The 25,444-nt window shown below is 46.8% G+C and overlaps 1 protein-coding gene across 3 annotated transcripts in view; it reads left to right on the top strand.

Moving 5' to 3' along the window:
- The window catches only part of TTLL11 (tubulin tyrosine ligase like 11), a 33,754-nt gene extending 9,083 nt beyond the window's left edge, over positions 1 to 24,671 (top strand). For 2 of the 3 annotated variants that reach the window (XM_077284874.1, XM_077284872.1), the window contains exons 2-9: positions 257 to 356; positions 2,210 to 2,343; positions 4,540 to 5,115; positions 5,184 to 5,279; positions 5,875 to 5,993; positions 15,304 to 15,549; positions 16,617 to 16,717; positions 24,093 to 24,671. In XM_077284874.1, the coding sequence (XP_077140989.1) occupies positions 2,212 to 2,343; positions 4,540 to 5,115; positions 5,184 to 5,279; positions 5,875 to 5,993; positions 15,304 to 15,549; positions 16,617 to 16,717; positions 24,093 to 24,376 (1,554 nt within the window). In that variant the 5' untranslated portion in view covers positions 257 to 356; positions 2,210 to 2,211 and the 3' untranslated portion in view covers positions 24,377 to 24,671. The remainder of the gene's footprint in view (positions 1 to 256; positions 357 to 2,209; positions 2,344 to 4,539; positions 5,116 to 5,183; positions 5,280 to 5,874; positions 5,994 to 15,303; positions 15,550 to 16,616; positions 16,718 to 24,092) is intronic. The other variant, XM_077284873.1, reaches the window with a different exon arrangement.
- The last annotated feature ends 773 nt before the right edge of the window (positions 24,672 to 25,444 follow it).

The raw sequence follows: 25,444 nt of genomic DNA, 5'->3' as shown, positions 1-25,444 counted from the left end.
CACATCCAGAGCTGCAGTTACAATGCCACTGTTACATCTTCTACTCCAGTCACATCCAGAGCTGCAGCTATGGTTCAGTTGGTCTCTCTGGTGTAAGTGTTCTTTTTTTTTTCTGTTATCTGCCTATGTTGTTCCACTGTGGGACTTGTAGTGCTTCTCCATGACCAACTCCCTGAGATTTAGTAGCTGGTCAGATTTTTTTCTGGAGCCGTTGATGCTGTGAGTAGTGGTGTCACACTGGGTTTTTGCCTTGCAGTTCCCCCTGGGCCGGCGCCTGCCCTGCGACATTTACTGGCACGGAGCGTCCTTCTATGAAACCGAGAATATCAGCTTTGGCCAAGTCAACAAGTTCCCAGGTAGGAGGGGCGGAGTCTCACCTGAAGGGGCAGAGCTATATATAATGAGTAGCAGGAGGTGTGATGACCCCTTATTATCCGCAATGCAAATGTCCCACCTACCTTCTGTCATAAGCCACTAATCTGTAATTGTGTGGCCCTGCCCCCGGACCCCCAGCCATTAATCTGCAATTGTGTGCCCTTCACCCCCCCCCCAGACCCCAGCCATTAATCTGTTATTGTGTGGCCCTGCCCCCAGACCCCAGCCATTAATCTGTAATTGTGTGGCCCTGCCCCCGGACCCCAGCCATTAATCTGTAATTGTGTGCCCCTACCCACAGACCCCATGCATTAATCTGTAATTGTGTGGCCCTGCCCCCGGACCACGGCCATTAATCCGTAATTGTGTGACCCTACCCCCAGACCCCAGCCATTAATCTGTAATTATGTGCCCCTACCCCCAGACCCCATGCATTAATCTGTAATTGTGTGCCCCTGCCCCCGGACCCAAGCCATTAATCTGTAATTGTGTGCCCCCCCCGGACCCAAGCCATTAATCTGTAATTGTGTGCCCCCCCCCGGACCCCAGCCATTAATCTGTAATTGTGTAATTGTGTGCCCCCCCTTCCCCCGGACCCCAGCCATTAATCTGCAAATGTGTGCCCCTACCCCCAGCCCCCAGCCATTAATTTGTAATTGTGTGCCCCTGCCCCCGGACCCCAGCAATTAATCTGTAATTGTGTGCCCCTACCCCCAGACCCCAGCCATTAATCTGTAATTATGTGCCCCTACCCCCAGACCCCAGCCATTAATCTGTAATTATGTGCCCCTACCCCCAGACCCCAGCCATTAATCTGTAATTATGTGCCCCTACCCCCAGACCCCAGCCATTAATCTGTAATTGTGTGCCCCTACCCCCAGACCCCAGCCATTAATCTGTAATTGTGTGCCCCTGCCCCCGGACCCCAGCCATTAATCTGTAATTGTGTGCCCCTACCCCCAGACCCCAGCCATTAATCTGTAATTATGTGCCCCTACCCCCAGACCCCAGCCATTAATCTGTAATTATGTGCCCCTACCCCCAGACCCCAGCCATTAATCTGTAATTGTGTGCCCCTGCCCCCGGACCCCAGCCATTAATCTGTAATTGTGTGCCCCTCCCCCGGACCCCAGCCATTAATCTGTAATAGTGTGCCCCCCGGACCCCAGCCATTAATCTGTAATCGTGTGCCCCTCCCCCGGACCCCAGCCATTAATCTGTAATTGTGTGCCCCCCGGACCCCAGCCATTAATCTGTAATCGTTTGCCCCTCCCCCGGACCCCAGCCATTAATCTGTAACAGTATGCCCCTCCCCCGGACCCCAGCCATTAATCTGTAACCGTGTGGCCCCGGACCCTCAGCCATTAATCTGTAATTGTGTGCCCCTACCCCCAGACATTAATCTGTAATTGTGTGCCCCTCCCCCGGACCCCAGCCACTAATCTGTAATTGTGTGCCCCCCTCCCCCGGACCCCAGCCATTAATCTGTAATTGTGTGCCCCCCTCCCCCGAACCCCAGCCATTAATCTGTAATAGTATGCCCCTCCCCCGGACCCCAGCCATTAATCTGTAATTGTGTGCCCCCCTCCCCTGAACCCAAGCCATTAATCTGTAATAGTATGCCCCTCCCCCGGACCCCAGCCATTAATCTGTAATTCTGTGCCCCTCCCCTGGACCCTGAGTCATGAATTTTGCATCTCCCAATAAATGTGCCCTGGACATCTTCAATTGGGGGAAAGCAGCGCGGCCTATGATTGGTCCGCACATATTATGGGTCACTGTCGGGGGCTCATCTCCATCGCTGTGGTCTGATCATCGCTCTCTTTCCTGGCAGGAATGGCTGAGATGGTGCGTAAGATCAATCTGAGCCGTGCGCTGCGGACCCTTCGGGAGCTGTATCCCCAGGAGTATGACTACTACCCCCAGTCTTGGATCCTCCCGGAGGAGTATCACACCTTCACCGCAGAGGTGAGTGCTGCTCCTAGGCTCAATATACACTCCCATAACAAATTACCGGAGGGGAAACTGACCTGGAGAAGGGGGCACAGGTGATCATCACAGGTATACAGAGTCCAGGGAGGGGTATAGTCACTGTATAGATGTATTATACCGTGGGGAAAAAAGTATTTAGTCAGCCACTAATTGTGCAAGTTCTCCCACTTTAAATGATGGGAGAGGCCTGTAGTTGACATCATGGGTAGACCTCAACTATGAGAGTCAAAATGAGAAAACAAATCCAGAAAATCACCTTGTCTGATTTGGCAAGATTTATTTTGCAAATTATGGTGGAAAATAAGTATTTGGTCATCTAAAAGCATGCAAGATTTCTGGCTCTCACAGACCTGTAACTTCTTCTTTAAGAGGCTTCTCTGTCCTCCACTCATTACCTATATTAATGGCACCTGTTTGAACTTGTTATCAGTATAAAAGACACCTGTCCACAACCTCAAACAGTCGCACTCCAAACTACACTATGGAGAAGACCAAAGAGCTCTCAAGGGACACCAGAAACAAAATTGTAGCCCTGCACCAGGCTGGGAAGACTGAATCTGCAATAGGCAAGCAGCTTGGTGTGATGAAATCAACTGTGGGAGCAATAATAAGAAAATGGAAGACATACAAGACCACTGATAATCTCGCTCGATCTGGGACTCCACGCAAGATCTCACCCCGTGGGGTCAAAATGATCACAAGAACAGTGAGCAAAAATCTCAAAACCACACGGGGGACCTAGTGAATGACCTGCATAGAGCTGCGACCACCGTAACAAAGGCTACCATCAGTAACACACTACGCCGCCAGGGACTCAGATCCTGCAGTGCAAGACGTGTCCTCCTGCTTAAGCCAGTACATGTCCGGGACCGTCTGAAGTTGGCTAGAGACCATTTGGATTATCCAGAAGAGTATTGGGAGAATGTCATATGGTCTGATGAAATCAAAGTAGAACTGTTAGGTAGAAACAAAACTCGTCGTGTTTGGAAGAGACAATGCTGAGTTGCATCCAAAGAACACCATACCTACTGTGAGGCATGGGGGTGGCAACATCATGCTTTGGGGCTGTTTCTCTGCAAAGGGACCAGAATGACTGATCTGTGTACATGAAAGAATGAATGGGGCCATGTATCATGAGATTTCGAGTGCAAACCTCCATCAGCAAGGGCATTTAAGATGAAACGTGCACGGGTCTTTGAGCATGATAATGATCCCAAGCACACCACCAGGGCAACAAAGGAGTGACTTCGTAAGAAGCATATGAATGAGTGGCCTAGCCAGTCTCCAGATCTCAACCCCATAGAAAACCTTTGGAGGGAGTTGAAAGTCCGTGTGGCCCCACGACAGGCCCAAAACATCACTGCTCTTTAGGAGATCTGCATGGAGGAATGGGCCAACATACCACCAACAGTGTGTGCCAACCTTGTGAAGACTTACAGAAAACGTTTGACCTCTTTGCCAACAAAGGATATATGACAAAATATTGAGATGAACTTTTGTTAATGACCAAATACTTATTTTCCATCATAATTTGCAAAATAAATCTTGCCAAATCAGACAAGGTGATTTTCTGGATTTGTTTTCTCATTTTGACTCTCATAGTTGTGGTCTAACTATGATGTCAATTACAGGCTTCTCTCATCTTTTTAAGTGGGAGAACTTGCACAATAGGTGGCTGACTAAATACTTTATTTCCCCCACTGTACACTGTCCGGTATACTCCTATATACTATGTACTCACATGGACGAGGTGCTGTATACCCTGCACTGTATGATGTATTCCTGTATACTATATACTCACCCGGATGAGGTGCTGTATACCCTGCACTGTATGATATACTCCTATATACTATATACTCACACGGACGAGGTGCTGTATACCCTGCACTGTATGATATATTCCTGTATACTATATACTCACATGGACGAGGTGCTGTATACCCTGCTCTGTATGATATACTTCTGTATACTATATACTCACATGGATGAGATGCTGTATACCCTGCACTGTATGATATATTCCTGTATACTTTATACTCATATGGACGAGGTGCTGTATACTCCGCACTGTCCAGTATGCTATTTATTCTCCTGGACATGAGTTGTATACCTTGTACTGCCTGTGTACGGATTTGTTATATTTTGGGGTGATGTGGGACCACTCTTTTTCAGGTTCGCATGGCGAGGGACAGTGATCCTTCCTGGAAACCGATCTTTATAGTGAAGCCGGATGGTGGGTGTCAGGGGGACGGCATCTACCTAATTAAGGACCCCTGTGAGGTGCGTGGTGTCGGTGGTCTCCAGAGCCGGCCAGCGGTGGTGCAGGAGTACGTCAGGAAGCCCCTGCTCATAGACAAGCTGAAGTTTGACATGCGCCTTTATGTGGTGCTGACTTCTCTAGAGCCACTGGAGATTTACATATCCCATGATGGACTGTCACGCTTCTGTACGGAGCCGTACCAGCAGCCGACCCATAAGAACCTCCACCGCTCCTACATGCACCTCACCAACTACTCCCTCAACATCCACAGCGGCAACTTCATCCACTCCGACAGTGCGCACACTGGCAGCAAGAGAACCGTCTCCAGCGTCCTTTGCCGACTCCTGGCAAAAGGAATGGACATCAAGAAGGTCTGGTCCGACATCACGGCACTGGTCATCAAGACTGTCATTAGCCTCCTCCCAGAGCTGAAGGTGTACCACCAGGTGGACATCCCCGCAGGGAAGCCTGGTCCCTCCTGTTTCCAGGTAAGGACCCCTTTTTCTGTGCCTCTTTTCAGGGATCTGACTCTCCTGATTCTTTTTCCTCACCAAAGATTTTAGGGTTTGACGTTCTGCTGCTAAAGAACCTGAAGCCAGTGTTATTGGAGGTGAATGCCAACCCCAGCATGAAGATCGAGCATGAGCAAGAGGTCAGCCCCCCATGTGTATTTAGTGTCGCCCTTTCCCCCCTCCTTGTATATTCCATGTCAAACCCCTCACAGTGTCAGCCTCCCATTTGCATTCACAGTCAGCCTCCCCTCCTGTGTGTATTCAGTGTCCCCTCCCTCCCCCAGGTGTATTCAGTGTGGCTCCCTCCCCTGCATGTATTCAGTGACTTCCCAAACCCCCAACCCCCCGCCCCTATGGTGTGTGTTCGGTGGCTGCCACCCCCCATATGTATTCAGTGTCAGGATCGCCCACCCCCTGTCCTCCCATCCTCAATGTGATTTCAGGGTCAACCTCCCCCCTTTTATATATTCAGTTTCAGTCTCTTTCCAAATGTGTATTCAGTGTCAGCCTCCCCCCCCATGTGAATTCAGTTTCAGCCTCCACCCAGGGTGTATTCAGTTGCAGCCTCATTCGCCCCCTCCCCTGTATATATTTAGTGTCTGTCTCTCCCCTCCCATGTGTATTTGATGTCAGCATTGCTTTCCCACCCCCACCCCACCATGGTCATTTTCCGGCCACACTGTCAGGAGTCAGGACTCAGCTCTACGCGTTGTTCTGCCTGTTCTCTTCTTGCAGCTGCTTCCTGGTGTCTATGAGAATGTGCCGAGCCCAGTGGACGAGGAGGTGAAGGTTGCTGTCATCAGGGACACACTGCGCCTCGTGGACCCGGGGAGGAGGAGGAGCTCGCAGAAGCCGTGAGTTGTTATATTGACCAGAGAAAGACAACCAGTCGGATTGCTCATTCTACAATCATGTCACTATTTTTTACCCATTAGTCTAAGGTGCACCTTATGTCCAATCAGAGGCTCAGGCTGCTCCTGAGGGGAGGGACTATAGGAAAGGGGAGGAGCCTGGAGAGCAACTTTATTTAATCCCTTCTGTTTAAAGGAGGTGTCTGGCATTAGGCTACAAGTCTGCAGTCACTCTGTGTGTCTCTATATGTCTGCAGACTTGTGAATCCTAACATTGCGCACAACATGTTGTGAGCATACCCCTGTGTCAAGATTTGGCAGCTCGGGAGGGTCATGCAGAACCACCCACTGTTATCTTTGCCTTGAAGAGCTCTCTGCTGTCCCCTATTGTCTGGACAATTACATGATTGACTGACGATTAACGGAGAAGGCCGACGGCTTCTCCGATTCCAACTCATGCAATATATGTGTTTTCCCCCGATACAGTCACTGTGAACGCCACGATAACCCCAGACTACTCGCTGCCACCATCAGTCGATTTTTATACAGGCTGACTTGAGGCCTAGTTCTGGTACCGTATGGCTTTCAGGGGTGTGGTTTACAGAACTAAAGGAACAGAACTATTAAATATTACATGTAATCCCAGCGATAGACAGTGTTTATAGAAAATATAGAACAGATTATACAAAGGGGACAAAACAATACAGCATGTACAGCACATAAAATAAGAAGGAATAAGGGAAGAAATTACTACGCTGCTCACAGAGATGAGGCAACTTACCCAAAGGAGAGCACTTTGATTTGGGTGACCTTCAGCAAACAAGATTTATGCATACACAATGGGTTTCTTTCTACAGGAACAAAGATCATAATGTGTCTTGATCTTTTATCAGTACCTGAGTTACACACACACCCCCTTGGTGATCACCTCACGTGGGCCGGGTTGGTGGATATCCCCACCCCTTCAGGATTTTATGAAATCCCCAACCTATGTGATAACTTCGCTACTGATAATAGCAGAATTTCTAGATCGCCACCATATGTACCATTGGGATTTTTTGCCTTTCTCCAGAGATCAAAAATGACATGGCTGTTGTCAGTTATCTGGCCACTATAGATTTGTGGCTTATAGGCAAGGGTTACAGTTATGAGAAAACATTCATATTCTTCCCCAATTAACCCGGAAGTCGAAAATGTATGTCCCATCACTATCGGATTTATACGAGCCTCAATTTTTTACTTTTCTATCGTTGCCTCGGCATCTGCCAAGATGTTTTGATGAATGTGTTGTGGCTGTCAAACAGCCACGAGACATGCAGGCGTGTAGACTCAAACATATTATTCGAGCATGCTGAAGTCACTCGGTTAGCACCCGAGCATGTTCGGAAAACACCTTATCCAAGCACGTTTGCTCATCGCTAGTGAGCATTTATACCGGAGAGGAGTGGAGAAATCAGAATACCTGAGATAAATTAGGACTTAAGAGCTCTAGGAGACAAACTGTTTAACTTTTGCAACAACAGAGTAAAGGAAATCTGCCCTGCTAAGGCTACTTTCACACTAGCGTCGTACCGCGACGTGGCGACGTACCGACGCACACTGTGAAAGCGCCGCACAACGGGGGCAGCGGATGCATGCGCGGTCGGAAATGCTGGAAACGACGCACCAAAAAACGTTACATGCAACGTTTTTTGTGCTGACGGTCCGACGCAACACGACGGTTGCGATGTGTAACAATGCGTCGCTAATGTTAGTCTATGGAGAAAAAACGCATCCTGTAAGCAATTTTGCAGGATGCGTTTTTTCTCCAAAACGACGCATTGCGACGTGCGTCATACGACGCTAGTGTGAAGGTAGCCTAACAGGAAGACAAAGCAGAGCCAACCAGTGCAGGTGCACGTGTAACCAGTCGTTGCGATCTTCTGACCCCTCTCTGTCGCAGTATCTCAGTGACATACGTACAAATACAGCAGCTTAAAAATGTTTCATAAGAGGCCAGTACAATACTTAATGCATTGAAAAGGCCATTACAAGGGATTAGATCAAATCCACCGGTGATTAATTCCATCCCTTGTAGATTGTGAGCCCTCGCGGGCAGGGTCCTCTCTCCTCCTGTACCAGTTGCGACTTTAATTGTTCAAGATTATTGTACCTGGTTTTATTATCAAACAGAAAAACGCACATAATTGGAGGAATACCTCATAATGTTTATAAGTAGCTACCAATGTAGTAAATAAGAGGCATTCGCAACCAAATAATGGGACAATCAGGACCCACCAAAGATCACTATAAGCAACCACAGAAAAAAATGGTGGAAAAACGTCCACAAATTAACACAAAGTAGAAACAACTTTATTGATAAAATCTACATACAAAAGCAAAAGACGGGCATAACTGGAACAAGCGATGAAACAACTCACAACATCACTGGTGGAAGACCACACATGGTGGAGACCGGTCACAAGCGCACTTGTGGACGTTTTTCCACCATTTTTTTCTGTGGTTGCTGGTTTTATTATGTATACCCCTCCTCACATGTAAAGCGCCATGGAATAAATGGCGCTATAATAATAATAATACAGGATCAGTTGAGGTGAAATTCATTATGAACTGATATAAATACAGATCTACTTCCGTTATTAGATGTCCATAGTAATGACTCTGACACGTTTCCCCTCCCAGTTACGGTTCATCAGGAGGCTGAGAAAAAGGTCGACTGACAGAGATCCAAGTGATGCCAAACGCTCATGAGTCATATTCTTTCTGCGCGTTTTTTTGTAAATGGAACCTGTCACCAGCAAAATGCTATTAAACAGCAGATATGGGGTTAATCTGCAGGTTAATAGCGTTACTAACCAGCCTGGAGCCTGCATGTAGCCGAACGCTGCAGGGAGAAAATTAACTTTATTCTCCCCGGCAGCATTTGGTTTCAGCCATGGTGCGGCACTGGTTTAGTCACCAGTCTTAGTATACAGAGCAGCGCCTGTAACTGTGGCCTCGGCCCTGACTGACAGCCGGCCCCATTGCAGAGCGACTGTCAGTCAGGGCCAGGGCGCAGCTACAGCGGCCGCTCTGTATATTGAGAGCGATGACTCAACCAGCGCTGGTGCCACATCCATGGCTGAAACTGAATACTGCCGGGGAGAGTAAAGTTAATTTTCTCCCTGCAGCGTTCGGCTACGTGCAGGTGCCAGTCAGGTTAGTAACGCTATTAACTTGCAGATTAACCCCATATCATTTGCTGGTGACTGCAGTATTTAATATTTTATTAAGGGGGTATTTCTTTTTGTGTTACGCTTTTTAGGAAGGTTGGAAATAGTCTAGTGGGAATGTGGCTGGGAGTATGCATGTCGTATACTTGTAGTCACGTTCCGCCGCTCCTGGCGCAAACACCAGGGTATCCTCACATTACGCAGTGCACGTGTTGTGAGGATTCACAAGAGTCACATGGAGTGACTACAGACATGTGGCCTAAGGATGAACAACTCCTTTAACCCCTTCCCAACCTGTGACGCCACGTAGGCGTCATGAAAGTCGGTGCCAATCCGACCTGTGACGCCTATGTGGCGTCATGGAGGGATCGCGTCCCTGCAGATTGGGTGAAAGGGTTAACTCCAATTTCACCCGATCTGCAGGGACAGGGGGAGTAGTACTTCAGCCCGCGAGCGTGGCTTCACCCCCCCCCCCTCCGTGGCTACGATCGCTCTGATTGGCTGTTGAAAGTGAAACAGCCAGTCAGAGCGATTTGTAATATTTCACCTATTAAAATGTTGAAATATTACAAACCAGCCATGGCCGATGCTGCAATATCATCGGCCATGGCTAGAAACCCTGATCTGCCCCCCGCCACCACCACCGATCGCCTTCCCAGTCCTCCGTCCTGTGCTCCGCTCCCCCGTCCTACTGTCCGCTCCCCCCGTGCTCCGATCCCACCCCCCTGTGCTCCGATCCCCCCCCTCATACTTGCCGAGCCTCCCGGTGTCCGTCCGTCTGCTCCATGGGTGCCGCCATCTTCCAAAATGGCGGGCGCATGCGCAGTGCACCCGCCGAATCTGCCGGCCGATTCGTTCCAGGTACATTTTGATCACTGTGATAGGTTTTATCACAGTGATCAAAATAAAAAAAATAGTAAATGAACCCCCCCTTTATCACCCCCATAGGTAGGGACAATAATAAAAATAAAGAAAATATATTTACTTTTATTTTTCCACTAGGGTTAGGGTTAGGGCTAGGGTTAGAATTATGGTTAGGGTTAGGATTAGGGTTAGAATTAGGCTATGTGCACACGGTGCGGATTTGGCTGCGGATTCGTAGCAGTTTTCCATCAGGTTTAGTACCATGTAAACCTATGGAAAACCAAATCCGCTGTGCCCATGGTGCGGAAAATACCACGCGGCAACGCTGCATTGTATTTTCCGCAGCATGTCAATACTTTGTGCGGATTCCGCTGCATTTTACACTTGTTCCTCAATAGGAATCCGCAGGTGAAATCCGCACAAAAAAACACTGGAAATCCGCAGTAAATCTGCAAGTAAAACGCAGTACATTTTACCTGCGGATTTTTAAAAAATGGTGCGGAAAAATCTCACACGAATCCGCAACTTGGGCACATACCCTTAGGGTTAGGGTTACATAGTTACAGAGTTACATAGTTATTAAAGTTGAAGGAAGACTTTAAGTCCATCTAGTTCAACCCATAGCCTAACCTAACATGCCCTAACATGTTGATCCAGAGGAAGGCAAAAAAAAACCATGTGGCAAAGAGTAAGCTCCACCTTGGGGAAAAAAATTCCTTCCCGACTCCACATACGGCAATTAGACTAGTTCCCAGGATCAACGCCATATCAAGGAATCTAGTGTATATACCCTGTAACATTATACTTTTCCAGAAAGGTATCCAGTCCCCTCTTAAATTTAAGTAATGAATCACTCATTACAACATCATACGGCAGAGAGTTCCATAGTCTCACTGCTCTTACAGTAAATAATCCGCGTCTGTTATTATGCTTAAACCTTCTTTCCTGCAGACGTAGAGGATGCCCCCTTGTCCCTGTCTCAGGTCTATGATTAAAAAGATCATCAGAAAGGTCTTTGTACTGTCCCCTCATATATTTATACATTAACATAAGATCACCCCTTAGTCTTCGTTTTTCCAAGCTAAATAGCCCCAAGTGTAATAACCTATCTTGGTATTGCAGACCCCCCAGTCCTCTAATAACCTTGGTCGCTCTTCTCTGCACCCGCTCTAGTTCAGCTATGTCTTTCTTATACACCGGAGACCAGAACTGTGCACAGTATTCTAAGTGTGGTCGAACTAGTGACTTGTATAGAGGTAAAATTATGTTCTCCTCGTGAGCATATATGCCTCTTTTAATGCATCCCATTATGTTATTTGCCTTTGTAGCAGCTGCCTGACACTGGCCACTGAATATGAGTTTGTCATACACCCAGGTCTTTTTCATTGACGGTTTTGCCCAGAGTTTTAGAATTAAGCACATAGTTATACATCTTATTACTTCTACCCAAGTGCATGACCTTACATTTATCCCCATTAAAGCTCATTTGCCTTTTATCAGCCCAAGCTTCTAGTTTACATAAATCATCCTGTAATATAAAATTGTCCTCCCCTGTATTGATTACCCTGCAGAGTTTAGTGTCATCTGCAAACAAGGTCATTAATAAATATGTTAAAAAGAAGAGGGCCCAATACTGACCCCTGTGGTACCCCACTGCTAACCGCGACCCAGTCCGAGTGTGCTCCATTAATAACCACCCTTTGTTTCCTATCCCTGAGCCAGCTCTCAATCCACGTACTCATATTTTCCCCTATCCCCATTATTCTCATTTTATGTAACAACCTTTTGTGTGGCACCGTATCAAAAGCTTTTGAAAAGTCCATATACACTACATCCACTGGGCTCCCTTGGTCCAGACCAGGTCTAAGTCCAAAAGGGTTGGAATTAGAGTTAGGGTTGGAATTAGGGCTAGGGTTGGAAATAGGGTTAAGATTAGGCTTGTGGTTAGGGTTATGGTTAGGGTTAGGGGTGTGTTGGGGTTAGGGTTGTGGTTAGGGTTGGGATTAGGGTTAGGGTTGGGATTAGGGTTGGGATTAGGGTTAGGGGTGTGTCGGGGTTAGGGTTGTGGTTAGGGGTGTGTTGGGGTTAGGGTTGTGATTAGTGTTATGGCTAGAGTTGGGATTAGGATTAGGGGTGTGTTGGGGTTAGTGTTGGAGTTAGAATTGAGGGGTTTCCACTGTTTAGGCACATCAGGGGTCTCCAAACGCAACATGGCGCCACCATTGATTTCAGCGAATCTTGCGTTCAAAAAGTCAAATGGTGCTCCCTCCCTTCCGAGCCCTGACGTGCGCACAAACAGTGGTTTACCCCCACATATGGGGTATCAGCATATTCAGGACAAACTGGGCAACAACTATTGGGGTCCAATTTCTCCTGTTACCCTTGTGAAAATAAAAAATTGCTTGCTAAAACATAATTTTTGAGGAAAGAAAAATTATTTTTTATTTTCACGGCTCTGCGTTATAAACTTCTGTGAAGCACTTGGGGGTTCAAAGTGCTCACTGCACATCTAGATAAGTTCCTTGGGGGTCTAGTTTCCAAAATGGGGTCACTCGTGGGGGGTTTCTACTGTATAGGCAGATCAGGGGCTCTGCAAACGCAACGTGATGCCCGCAGACCATTCCATCAAAGTCTGCATTTCTAAACTTCACTACTCCCCTTTCGAGCCCCGACGTGTGCCCAAGCAGTGGTTTACCCCCACATATGGGGTATCAGCGTACTCAGGACAAAAAGGGCAACAAATATCGGGGTCCACTTCTCCTGTTACCCTTGTAAAAATAAAAAATTACTTGCTAAAACATAATTTTTGAGGAAAGAAAAATGATTTTTTATTTTCACGGCTCTGCATTGTAAACTTCTGTGAAGCACTTGGGGGTTCAAAGTGCTCACCACATGTCTAGGTAAGTTCCTTGGGGGGTCTAGTTTCCAAAATGGGGTCACTTGTGGGGGGTTTCTACTGTTTAGGCACATCAGGGGCTCTGCAAACATAACATGATGCTTGCAGACCATTCCATCAAAGTCTGCATTCCAAAACGTCACTACTTCCCTTCTGAGCCCCGACGTCCAATTTCTCCTGTTACTCTTGTGAAAATAAAAAATTGCTTGCTAAAAAATAATTTTTGAGGAAAGAAAAATGATTTTTTATTTTCACGGCTCTGCGTTATAAATTTCTGTGAAGCACTTGGGGGTTTAAAGTGGTCACCGCACATCTAGATTAGTTCCATGGGAGGTCTAGTTTACAAAATGGGGTCACATGTGGGGGAGCTCCAATGTTTAGGCACACAGGGGCTCTCCAAACACGACATGGTGTCCGCTAACGATTAGAGCTAATTTTTCATTCAAAAAGTCAAATTGCGCTCCTTTCCTTCCGAGCCCTGCCGTGTGCCCAAACAGTATTTTACCCCCACATGTGAGGTATCAGTGCACTCAGGAGAAATTGCCCAATAAATTTTAGGATCCATTTTATCATGTTCCCAAGTAGAAATGAGCAAATTGAGGCTAAAATAATTTTTTTGTGAAAAAAAAAGTACTTTTTCATTTTTACGGATCAATTTTTGAAGCACCTGGGGGTTCAAAGTGCTCACTATGTATCTAGATAAGCTCCTTGGGGGGTCTAGTTTTTAAAATGGGGTCACTTGTGGGGGAGCTCCAATGTTTAGGAACACAGGGGCTCTCCAAACGCGACATGGTGTCTGCTAAAGATTGGAGCCAATTTTTCATTGAAAAAGTCAAATGGCGCTCCTTCCCTTCCGAGCCCTGTCTTGCGCCCAAACAGTGGTTTCCCCCCCATATGGGGTATCGGCGTACTCAGGACAAATTGTACAATACCTTTTGGGGTCCATTTTCTCCTGTTACCCTTGGTAAAATAAAACAAATTGGAGCTGAAATACATTTTGTGTAAAAAAAAAAAAAAATAAAAAATAAAAAATGTAAATGTTCATTTTTATTTAAACATTCCAAAAATTCCTGTGAAGCACCTGAAGGGTTAATAAACTTTTTGAATGTGGTTTTGAGCACCTTGAGGGGTGCAGTTTTTAGAATGGTGTCACTTTTGGGTATTTTCAGCCATATAGACCCCTCAAACTGACTTCAAATGTGAGGTGGTCCTTAAAAAAATGGTTTTGTAAATTTCGTTGTAAAAATAAGAAATCGCTGGTCAAATTTTAACCCTTAGAACTATCTAGCAAAAAAAATTTTGTTTCCAAAATTGGCTGATGTAAAGTAGACATGTGGGTAATGTTATTTATTAACTATTTTGTGTCACATAACTCTCTCGTTTAACAGAATAAAAATTCAAAATTTGCAAATTGCAAAATTTTCAAAATTTTCGCCAAATTTCCATTTTTTTCACAAATAAATGCAAAAATTATCGACCTAAATTTACCACTAACATGAAGCCCAATATGTCACGAAAAAACAGTTTCAGAACCGCTTGGATCCGTTGAAGCGTTCCTGAGTTATTACCTTATAAAGGGACACTGGTCAGAATTGCAAAAAACGGCCAGGTCATTAAGGTCAAAATAGGCTGGGTCATGAAGGGGTTAATGAAGCGACATTACTCATACTTTGCATGTTACATCTCGACTGTCTGCAGGTATGGGTCCTGCGTTCCTGAGGCACCTCCTTAGCGCTCCTGAGGTGTCACCCCCGGACAGTGACAGTACCATCTCTGCACTGCTGCACATGCTCCTCTGGTCACTTACCCAGTGATCGGTCTTATATCGCCCCGATGTTATTGTCCTAGTCATATGAATCTTTTGCCTGCCGTTCAGCCATCCACTGTCTGCTCCTATATGATCCATTACTCTGTTCCTTGCTCCTCTGCCCTCTGGGCCTTTGCCATCTGCTGCCCCCTCTTCTACCTGCTGGAGCAGATGCACTAGGGGAAGAATGAATGTTGGTCAGGGCTCAGTTCCCACAGACTGGGAAAGGAGTGATCCTGCTGGGGGGTGAGGGCAGTCAGGGACAGGAGCGGTTGCACAAGGACGAATGGCGGTCAGGTACAGGAGCGGTACTGGGGGCGCGTAATGGGTTACTGACATCAGGAGTCACCTCCACACAGGTGTCCTGGTAGCTTTTCCTAGATTCCCTCCGGGGTGCCTTTTCTCCAGTCACACTTCGTTGGTGGCCGCCCCTGCTCAGACACTGCTGCTCCAGGCCGTACGTGTGCTGAATGCTTGTACTCAGACGGTAGGGGGTGGACGGTGGCTGTGACTTTGGGATCTGTTTTCCTCCAGGTCTCCCTCCTTAGACACAATGACAGATTTCCACACCGAACCTCCTGATGCTTGTAACACCGACACGCCGACGAGGCCAGAGAAGCAGAACCTGCCCCCGCTCTGCCTGAAGCAAGTGTACCCCAAGTATGCCAGGAAGTTCTGCCACCTCCGCATCCTGGAGCGTGTCACCACCCTGTTCATCCGATTCTTGGGAGTAAAGGGATCCATGAGGATGGGACCAACAGGGTTCCGAACATTCATAAGGTGGGTGGCCGCCCTATCAGATGTCCTGCAGGTAGAGCAGACTTGTGTGGCTCATCAGGTGCTGCATAGTGGGTTGTGTCCCATGTTCTGGCCTACCAGGCATTTTCGTGTGTGACAGACAGCAGATAAAGAAGCCCCTGGAGGTGTATGTGGAGGGGGCCACATACGTTTATCCATCTTGTTGCTTTTGGATTGTAGATGGAGGACAGAGAAGTCCCTGGAGATGAGCGGTGGGAGGGGTCACATACTTTTCTTTGTATATTAGATATAGGAGGGGGGCACATATTATTTTCTGTATAGTGACTATCAGGCACACAATCAGCTGCTGTACACTGTGACAAAACTGCAGCTTTTGGTCTTTCCACGTTTTATGCTCTATGTAAATAACCATATAGTGATTTCTCCTTGTGCTCACACAGCTGACGGACTTGTTACAATGTATCAGTGAAGATGGGGGAGTCCTGCCCAGGAAAGGGAGAGATCACAGAGGACAGTCTACACTGACACATTGTAACAAACCCACAATTGAACAATCAGAACTGATGAATAGAGAGTGATTATCCCATTTATCAGCTTCTGTAAATTTGGGGGCAATCAATAAAGCCCCCTCATTATGTGATGGGATCCTTTATGCTGGCATCAAAATCTTCTTGATCGAATCGCCCACATAATTTCATTTCCTGTGTAATGGGAGTGCGTCGTCTGTGTAAACGCATCACCCCGCGTGCACTGCTTGTGCTGTCGGTAACGTGCTAGGTGTGCAGACACAATCACTAGATCAGCCATCGTTCGTTCCCATAAATATTTGTTTCCCCATTGGGGGTTTCTATCGCCAGGGCTCATTAATGTTTTACTGGTTTATGGTGTAACTAAGAATTTTCCAATTCACTGAGAGCAAGGAGAGATCTGTAAGAGCTGAATAACTGTATGCTACAGTACATGGATGACGCTTCATGTTCAGGACACAACCATGGGGGAGTAACTTGCGGAGACCATGGGTTGTGGATGGAGGTCAGAACCGTGGTAGTGGTCTTATGGTGAGCCGCCACTTTGTGTTCTCTCCACAGGAGCTGTAAATTGAGTGGTGGGAGCTTCTCCATGGCCTCTGGCGACATCCTGTACATCGATATAACGCGGCGGTGGAGCAACCTGGAGCATCGGGAGTCAGGTAAAGTCCTGCCGTGATGGTGGCAGAGTAGTGGCTCGTGAAATGTGTCCACTGCTGCTATGGTAAACCCAATCGTGGAAACATCGAACATTTGGTCATAGAAGGTCAGAATACGTGAGGTGGAAAAAGTAAAAACCTTCATTTCACCAGCAAATGGTTACATGGTGGCAAATGGTTACATGTGTGCCCACACTACATGAAATCAGATACTATAGTGACACAAAGGGTTAACCCCTTCCCGACCTGTGACACAGCGTATGCGTTATGAAAGTCGGTGCCAATCCGACCTGTGACGCATATGCTGTGTCACAGAATGATCGCGTCTCTGCAGGTCGGGTGAAAGAGTTAACTCCAATTTCACCCGACCTACAGGGGGGGGAGTGGTACTTCAGCCCAGGGGGGGGGGGTGGCTTCGCCCCCACATAGCTACGATCGCTCTGATTGGCTGTTTCACTTTCAACAGCCAATCAGAGCAATTTGTAATATTTCACCTATGAAAAGTGGTGAAATATTACAATCCAGCCATGGCCGATGCTGCAATATCATCGGCCATGGCTGGAAACCCTGATGTGCCCCCCGCCACCGCCACCGATCTCCTCCTCCTTTCCACCCCCCCATGCTCCGATCCCACCCCCTCATACTTACCGAGCCTCCCGGTGTCCGTCCGTCTTCTCCCTGGGCGCCGCCATCTTCCAAAATGGCGGGTGCATGCGCAGTGCACCCGCCGAATCTGCCAGCCGGCCGATTCCTTCCAGGTACATTTTGATCACTGTGATAAAACTTATCACAGTGATCAAAATAAAAAAAATAGTAAATGAACCCCCCTTTATCACCCCCATAGGTAGGGACAATAATAAAATAAAGAAAATATATTTATTTTTTTTCTCAACTAGGGTTAGGGCTAGGGTTAGAATTAGGGTTAGAACTAGGGTTAGGGTTAGAATTAGGTTATGTGCACACGGTGCGGATTTGGCTGCGGATCCGCAGCGGATTGGTCGCTGCGGATTCGTAGCAGTTTTCCATCAGGTTTACAGTACCATGTAAACCTATGTTAAATCAAATCCACTGTGCCCATGGTGCGGAAAATACCGCACGGAAACGCTGTGTTGTATTTTCCGCAGCATGTCAATTCTTTGTGCGGATTCCGCAGCGTTTTACACCTGTTCTTCAATAGGAATCCACAGCTGAAATCCGCACAAAAAACACTGGAAATCCACGGTAAATCCGCAGGTAAAACGCAGTGCCTTTTACCTGCGGATTTTTCAAAAATGGTGCCGAGAAATCTCACACGATTCCGCAACGTGGGTACATAGCCTTAGGGTTAGGGTTGGAATTAGAGTTAGGGTTGGAATTAGGGCTAGGGTTGGAAATAGGGTTAAGATTAGGCTTGTGGTTAGGGTTATGGTTAGGGGTGTGTTGGGGTTAGGGTTGGGATTAGGGTTAGGATTAGGGTTAGGGTTGGGATTAGGGTTAGGGGTGTGTTAGGGTTGTGGTTAGGGGTGTGTTGGGGTTAGGGTTGTGATTACGGTTATGGCTAGAGTTGGGATTAGGGTTAGGGGTGTGTAAGGGTTAGTGTTGGAGTTAGAATTGAGGGTTTTCCACTTTTTAGGCACATCAGGGGTCTCCAAACGCAACATGGCGCCACCATTGATTCCAGCCAATCTTGCATTCAAAATGTCAAATGGTGCTCCCTCCCTTCCGAGCCCTGACGTGCGCCCAAACAGTGGTTTACCCCCACATATGGGGTACCAGCATACTCAGGACAAACTAGGCAACAATTATTGGGGTCCAATTTCTCCTGTTACCCTTGAGAAAATAAAGAATTGCTTGCTAAAACATAATTTTTGAGGAAAGAAAAATGATTTTTTATTTTCACGGCTCTGCGTTGTAAACTTCTGTGAAGCACTTGGGGGTTCAAAGTGCTCACCACATATCTAGACAAGTTCCTTGGGGGGGTTAGTTTCCAAAATGGGGTCACTTGTGGGGGGTTTCTACTGTTTAGGCACACCAGGGGCTCTGCAAACGCAATGTGACGCCCGCAGACCACTCCATCAAAGTCTGCATTTCAAAAGTCACTACTTCCCTTCCGAGCCCCGACGTGTGCCCAAACAGTAGTTTACCCCCACATATGGGATATCCGTGTACTTGGGACAAACTGGACAACAACTTTTGGGGTCCAATTTCTCCTGTTACTCTTGTGAAAATAAAAAATTGCGGGCTAAAAAAATTTTGAGGAAAGAAAAATGATTTTTTATTTTCACAGCTCTGCGTTATCAACTTCTGTGAAGCACTTGGGAGTTTAAATTGGTCACTGCACATCTAGATTAGTTCCATGGGAGGTCTAGTTTCCAAAATGGGGTCACATGTGGGGGAGCTCCAATGTTTAGGCACACAAGGGCTCTCCAAACTCGACATGGTGTCCGCTAACGATTGGAGCTAATTTTTCATTCAAAAAGTCAAATGGTGCTCCTTCCCTTCCGAGCCCTGCCGTGTGCCCAAACAGTGGTTTACCCCCACATGTGAGGTATCAGTGTACTCAGGAGAAATTGCCCAATACATTTTAGGATCCATTTTATCCTGTTGCCCATGTGGAAATGAACAAATTGAGGCTAAAAGAAATTTTTTGTTAAAAAAAAAGTACTTTTTCATTTTTACAGATCAATTTGTGAAGCACCTGGGGATTCAAAGTGCTCACTATGCATCTAGATAAGTTCCTTGGGGGGTCTAGTTTCCAAAATGGGGTCACATGTGGGGGAGCTCCAATGTTTAGGCACACAGGGGCTCTCCAAGCGCGACATGGTGTCCGCTAACGATTGGAGCTAATTTTTCATTCAAAAGTCAAATGGCGCTCCTTCCCTTCCGAGCCTTGCCGTGTGCACTAACAGTGGTTTGTTACCACATATGAGGTATCGGTGTACTCATGAGCAATTGCCCAACACATTTTAGGATCTATTTTATCCTGTTGCCTATGTGAAAATGAAAAAATTGAGGATAAAAGAAAGTTTTTGTGAAAAAAAAGTACTTTTTCATTTTTACGGATCAATTTGTGAAGCACCTGGGGATTCAAAGTGCTCACTATGCATCTAGATAAGCTCATTAGGGGGGGTCTAGTTTCCAAAATGGAGTCACTTGTGGGGGAGCTCCAATGTTTAGGCACACGGGCTCTCCAAACGCGACATGGTGTCCGCTAAGATTGGAGACAATTTTTCATTGAAAAAGTCAAATGGCGCTCCTTCCCTTCCGAGCCCTGTCGTGCGCCCAAACATTGGTTCCCCCCCCCCCCCCATATGGGGTATCGGCCTACTCAGGACAAATTGTACAATAACTTTTGGGGTGCAGCAAAAATTATCGACCTAAATATACCACTAACATGAAGCCCAATATGTCACGAAAAAACAGTCTCCGAACCGCTAGGATCCGTTGAGGCGTTCCTGAGTTATTACCTCATAAAGGGACACTGGTCAGAATTGCAAAAAACGGCCAGGTCATTAAGGTCAAAATAGGCTGGGTCATGAAGGGGTTAATGATATCCTGAACCACATGGGAGATGATAGTACACAAGGGAGAGAAAAGCAGGAATCTAGTACATGATGGCAGTGCCGCGTGTCAGCGAGCACACAGGAGTGATGGGGAGGAGCAGTGTCTGTTACCTGCAGGTGTGAATACGGAGCACGTGAGTCCAATGTGGCCCTACAGTCAGCAAGTCCCTATGTAGGAGATGATGCATGAGGTCCGCAACCAGTGTCACATCACATGGGGACTAAGTGCACACAGCACCGCGTCACTGACGGAGAAGGTGTGCACAGCTACTTCTATAACCGGCTGTGACATGGGTGGGGGCTCAGCAGGTGCTGGTTACATGGTATGAATAGTGTAAACCATAGGTGTACCCCCCTGTTCTAGACCACCAAGGTCATACTCCTCACGTTCCTTCTATACTTTTTTCCTGACGGGCCCCGCGGTTCACACTATTCATACCATGTGGCCAGCACCTGCTGAGCCCCCACCCATGTCACAGCCGGTTATAGAAGCACCTGTGTGCTTTTGGGGTAACTGCCTGACACGCACACCTTCTCCCCCTCATAGATCCTTGCTCCAGGAACTCCCCATCTCATCATTAATAGTCCCATGTTCTCGCACAATTCCCTGCTCTTCTTTCGTACATGGGAGAGGCCGAAGGTTATGTGCACACGGTGCGTTTTTGCGGCATTTTTTCATCGTGGAAATGGGCCAAAAATGCAATTGAATCCTTATGCCAGCTAATTAAATCCTGAAGTGTTGTGCACATGATCAGTAAATTCCCTTTGAGTATTTGCAGTGCGTCTTTTTCTACAGCATGTCAATTGTTTGAGCACATTTTTTGCGTTTTCCACTCTTTGACTTCAATTGAGTCAGTCAAATCCGCAGGAAAAACACAGGTATAAAAATGTACGCAGATTTGCTGAGTTTTTGTTTGTGTTTTCATGTACTTCCTATGGTGTTACGCTGTCACCTGTCTGACAGTGCGGCAAACACCAGAACAGAGGTTCTTATCGGCGGTAACATTACCGCCGGTAAGACCATCGGTCAGAGCGCTGCAGGATAACGCTGTCAGATGCCAGCATGATCCGCAGCTGTGACTGTGACCCGCAGCTGTGACCCGCGGTAAAAAGCTTACCACAGTTCAGCAGGCGTGAGCTGACGAGACTACTGCTCCCATCGGGCTACGTCTGCTGTCACTAAACAGCGATGGCAGAAGCCGCTGATGGGAGACTCAGCCGGTGCCTATGCTCAGAGTTAATAAAAAAAAGGAAAATTTACATACATAATCAAATAAAAATAAAAAAAAATTATATCAACCTAAGACCCATCCCGATGCCCTCATCTCCTAGAAATAATCAAAAATAGTGAACCACCATATTCTCCCTGTCCGCCTTAGTCCACGTAATCTCAAGTGTCCCATGTCTAGAACAGTAACATCGGGAGATGTGACCGCTCTACTCAGCTGCCGGCGATACTCTGACAGGAGGTAATCACTTCCACAGTGTATCACTGAGCTGCCATGAGAGAGTTCACTGGAGTTCATCAGCTGATCAGCTTCGGTGCTCTCACTTACAGCACCACTGCGTGAGAACTTTTTTCACAGCACCTTAGGCCTGTCCCACACGTCCAGATAATTCCGGTACCGGAAAAATCGGTACCGGAGTTATCCGTGTCCGTGTGTCCGTGAGCTCACGTGGCACATCAGTGTGGCACACGTGCGGCAGCCGTGTGCCGCCCGTGTGCCGACTGGGTACCACACGGACCGTGCAGGAGACAGCGCTACAGTAAGCGCTGTCCCCTGCTTTGGGTGCTGAAGCCGCCATTCATTTTTTCTCTCCAGCAGCGTTCGCTGGAGAGAAGAAATGAAAAATCATTGTATTTTGTCTTCTTTGCAGTAGAAATAAATATATTTGTCTCCACCCCCCTCCCACTCCCTGTGCGCCCGACCGCTGGAAAGAAAATACTCACCCGGCTCCCTCGAAGCGTCCTCTCCGCGCCGCAGCTTCTCCTGTATGAGCGGTCACGTGGTGCCGCCCATTACAGTCATGAATCTGCGGCTCCAATAGGGGTAGCTGTGAGCTAATATTAATAGCCTGGGAACCTTTATGACTATTGGCTCCTTCCCAGAATATTAACATTAGCTGACTGCTTTCCATCTGCTGGTTATTAAAATTACCTGGGAGCCCACGCAAATATTTTTCCTTTTTTTAAAAATTAACAGTTGCTGTTTGGTTCCAGCCTATGTAGGTTCACTCTGTGATTGCCTCTACATAGGCTTGTGACAATGTGTGTTTGTGTTTGCTTATCGGCTTAGCAATGAGGGTTTCAGGCTGACACCTTCTCATTACTAAGCCTATAGCTAGGTGTCAATGACAGCTGCTGACACCAAGCCCTGATGCCACTGCATCAGCATGAAAAAGGTGGTGTTGAACCAAGAAATTACATCACAAAACTTTTTTTTTTTAAATATCTTTATTTAGCTAAAAAAGAGCCTTCATTGCTGTACAAAAAGGCATGCAAAAAATGCATACATACACACAGCAAAAATGCACGTTTTTGCCACAGTGTTTTCCCTGCCAAGAGATGCAGAAATTTCTGCAAGCAAATACTCAACGTGCTCACATAGCTTAAAAGTCTATTCATCCAGAGTCTCCTGATTCATGGATGGACTGTACGAACCACAGTGGCCGGTGACACAAGCAGATTTATCACCATTATCAGTTTCTTTATAATTCCTTACACAGGCTTGTATTGTCTGCTGTGCTGTACTGTAGACTGCTCTCCACGCAGCACAGACTTGTATTATATGCTGTACTGTAGACTGCTCTCCACGCAGCACAGACTTGTATTATATGCTGTACTGTAGACTGCTCTCCATGTAGCACATACTTGTATTATATGCTGTACTGTAGACTGCTCTCCATGTAGCACAGACATGTATTATATGCTGTACAGTAGACTGCTCTCCATGCAGCACAGACTTGTATTATATGCAGTCCAGTAGACTTGTATTATATGCAGTCCAGTAGACTGCTCTCCGTGTAGCGCAGACTTGTATTATATGCGGTACAGTAGACTGCTCTCCATGTAGCACAGACTTGTATTATATGCTGTACTGTAGACTGCTCTCCATCCAGCACAGATTTGTATTATATGCTGTACTGTAGACTGCTCTCCACGCAGCACAGACTTGTATTATATGGTATTATATGCTGTACTGTAGACTGCTCTCCATGTAGCACATACTTGTATTATATGCTGTACTGTAGACTGCTCTCCATGTAGCACAGACTTGTATTATATGCTGTACAGTAGACTGCTCTCCATGCAGCACAGACTTGTATTATATGCAGTCCAGTAGACTTGTATTATATGCAGTCCAGTAGACTGCTCTCCGTGTAGCGCAGACTTGTATTATATGCGGTACAGTAGACTGCTCTCCATGTAGCACAGACTTGTATTATATGCAGTCCAGTAGACTGCTCTCCGTGCAGCGCAGACTTGTATTATATGCTGTACAGTAGACTGCTCTCCGTGTAGCGCAGACTTGTATTATATGCGGTACAGTAGACTGCTCTCCATGTAGCACAGACTTGTATTATATGCAGTCCAGTAGACTGCTCTCCGTGCAGCGCAGACTTGTATTATATGCTGTACAGTAGACTGCTCTCCATGCAGCACAGACTTGTATTATATGCTGTACAGTAGACTGCTCTCCATGCAGCACAGACTTGTCAGAGGGGTGTAGATATACTTATTGATATGCAAGTTGTTTGCTCCCATTAATGATTGATACAGTCTGGGCCCTATACTACTTCCGGGGCCCATCTTTACTTTCTCTCTCTATTTGCAGGGATGTGTTTGCAGGCGTTTTTTGAGGCATTCTTCCATTTGGCACGGAGGCGATATAAAGGACTAGTCCTTCACGAACAGGTGCAGTCCCTGGTGGAGTTCTGTTATAGTCAGCTGGACTCAATGGATGAGAAGAGACTCCTGTGTAGCAGGGCGCTGGTGGAGCGGGGCCGACAGTTTACCACCTCCCGCCGGACCGATGTGCATGTCACCTCATATACGCCGCTCGTAAACTGCTCCAATGCTTCCTGCAAACTGACAGACTACAAGCTGCAGCACTCCTGACTCTCCGGCTCTGCTACACCCATCCCTCCATTCTCTGGTTATAGTGACGTAGAGCGGATGCCTAACAATCTACGCAACCCCCCAATCCCACTGACTGCCAGGCACTGAAGCATTTAAGCCATGTGGGTGTAGTACTTCCACTCTACCTGCGGGTGTCCCCAGCAATCTATGGATATAATGATGTGATGGGCCATGAGGACAGAGGTCAGTTCGAGAGTTGTCTACCAGGATGTGCATTTCCATGTTGCATCAGACCGCGGGGCGACTGCTTCCGTATAAATGCCACTTTACTGTATGAGATTTTGTGTCGCTTTTGTTGATTATAACGTGATGCTCGTGTATCCACACACCAGAACGATGACCAACACAGCAAACCAGCCCGCGTGTGCACAACTGGTACGGAGCTGTGTACAGGAGTGTGCTATGGGGGATGAAATTGTGCTGTGCCGTGCTGTGTATTGTGGGGGCAGTGGCATAACTAGAGTTTGATGGGTCCCAGTGCAAGATTTGGACTGCCCCCCCCTCGCCTGATTTTATATACAGGGTGGTCCAAAAGTAGGTGGACAGGATGTGTAATAGGGCTATGAAGGGGGAGATTTATCAAACATGGTGCAAAGTGAAACTGACTCAGTTGCCCTTAGCAACCAATCAGATTCCACTTTTCATTCTTCACAGACTCATTGGAAAATGAAAGGTGGAATCTGATTGGTTGCTAAGGGCAGCTGAGTTAGTTTCACAGATAAATCTCCCCCAAATCTGATTTCTTTTCAGATAATTCAGATAACCCAGAATGGCAAATAATTTAAACACACATCAAAGAAAATGGATTTTAAAAGAGTATTGGAAATCTCAAAATGCTGAGAGCTGCAGTCAGTATTCTGCTGTTACATCTTGCCTTATCCTCCAGAGCTGCATTCACTATTCTGGTGTTAGATCTTGTGTGTCTCATCCTCCAGAGCTGCAGTCACTATTTTGGTGTTAGATCTTGTGTGTCTCATCCTCCAGAGCTGCAGTCAGTATTCTGGTGTTGGATCTTGTGTGCCTTATCCTCCAGAGCTGCAGTCACTA

This window comes from Ranitomeya variabilis, chromosome 2 (assembly GCF_051348905.1).
Source record: "Ranitomeya variabilis isolate aRanVar5 chromosome 2, aRanVar5.hap1, whole genome shotgun sequence".
Classification (NCBI taxonomy): domain Eukaryota; kingdom Metazoa; phylum Chordata; class Amphibia; order Anura; family Dendrobatidae; genus Ranitomeya; species Ranitomeya variabilis.
This window is presented reverse-complemented; position numbering and strand designations above follow the sequence as displayed.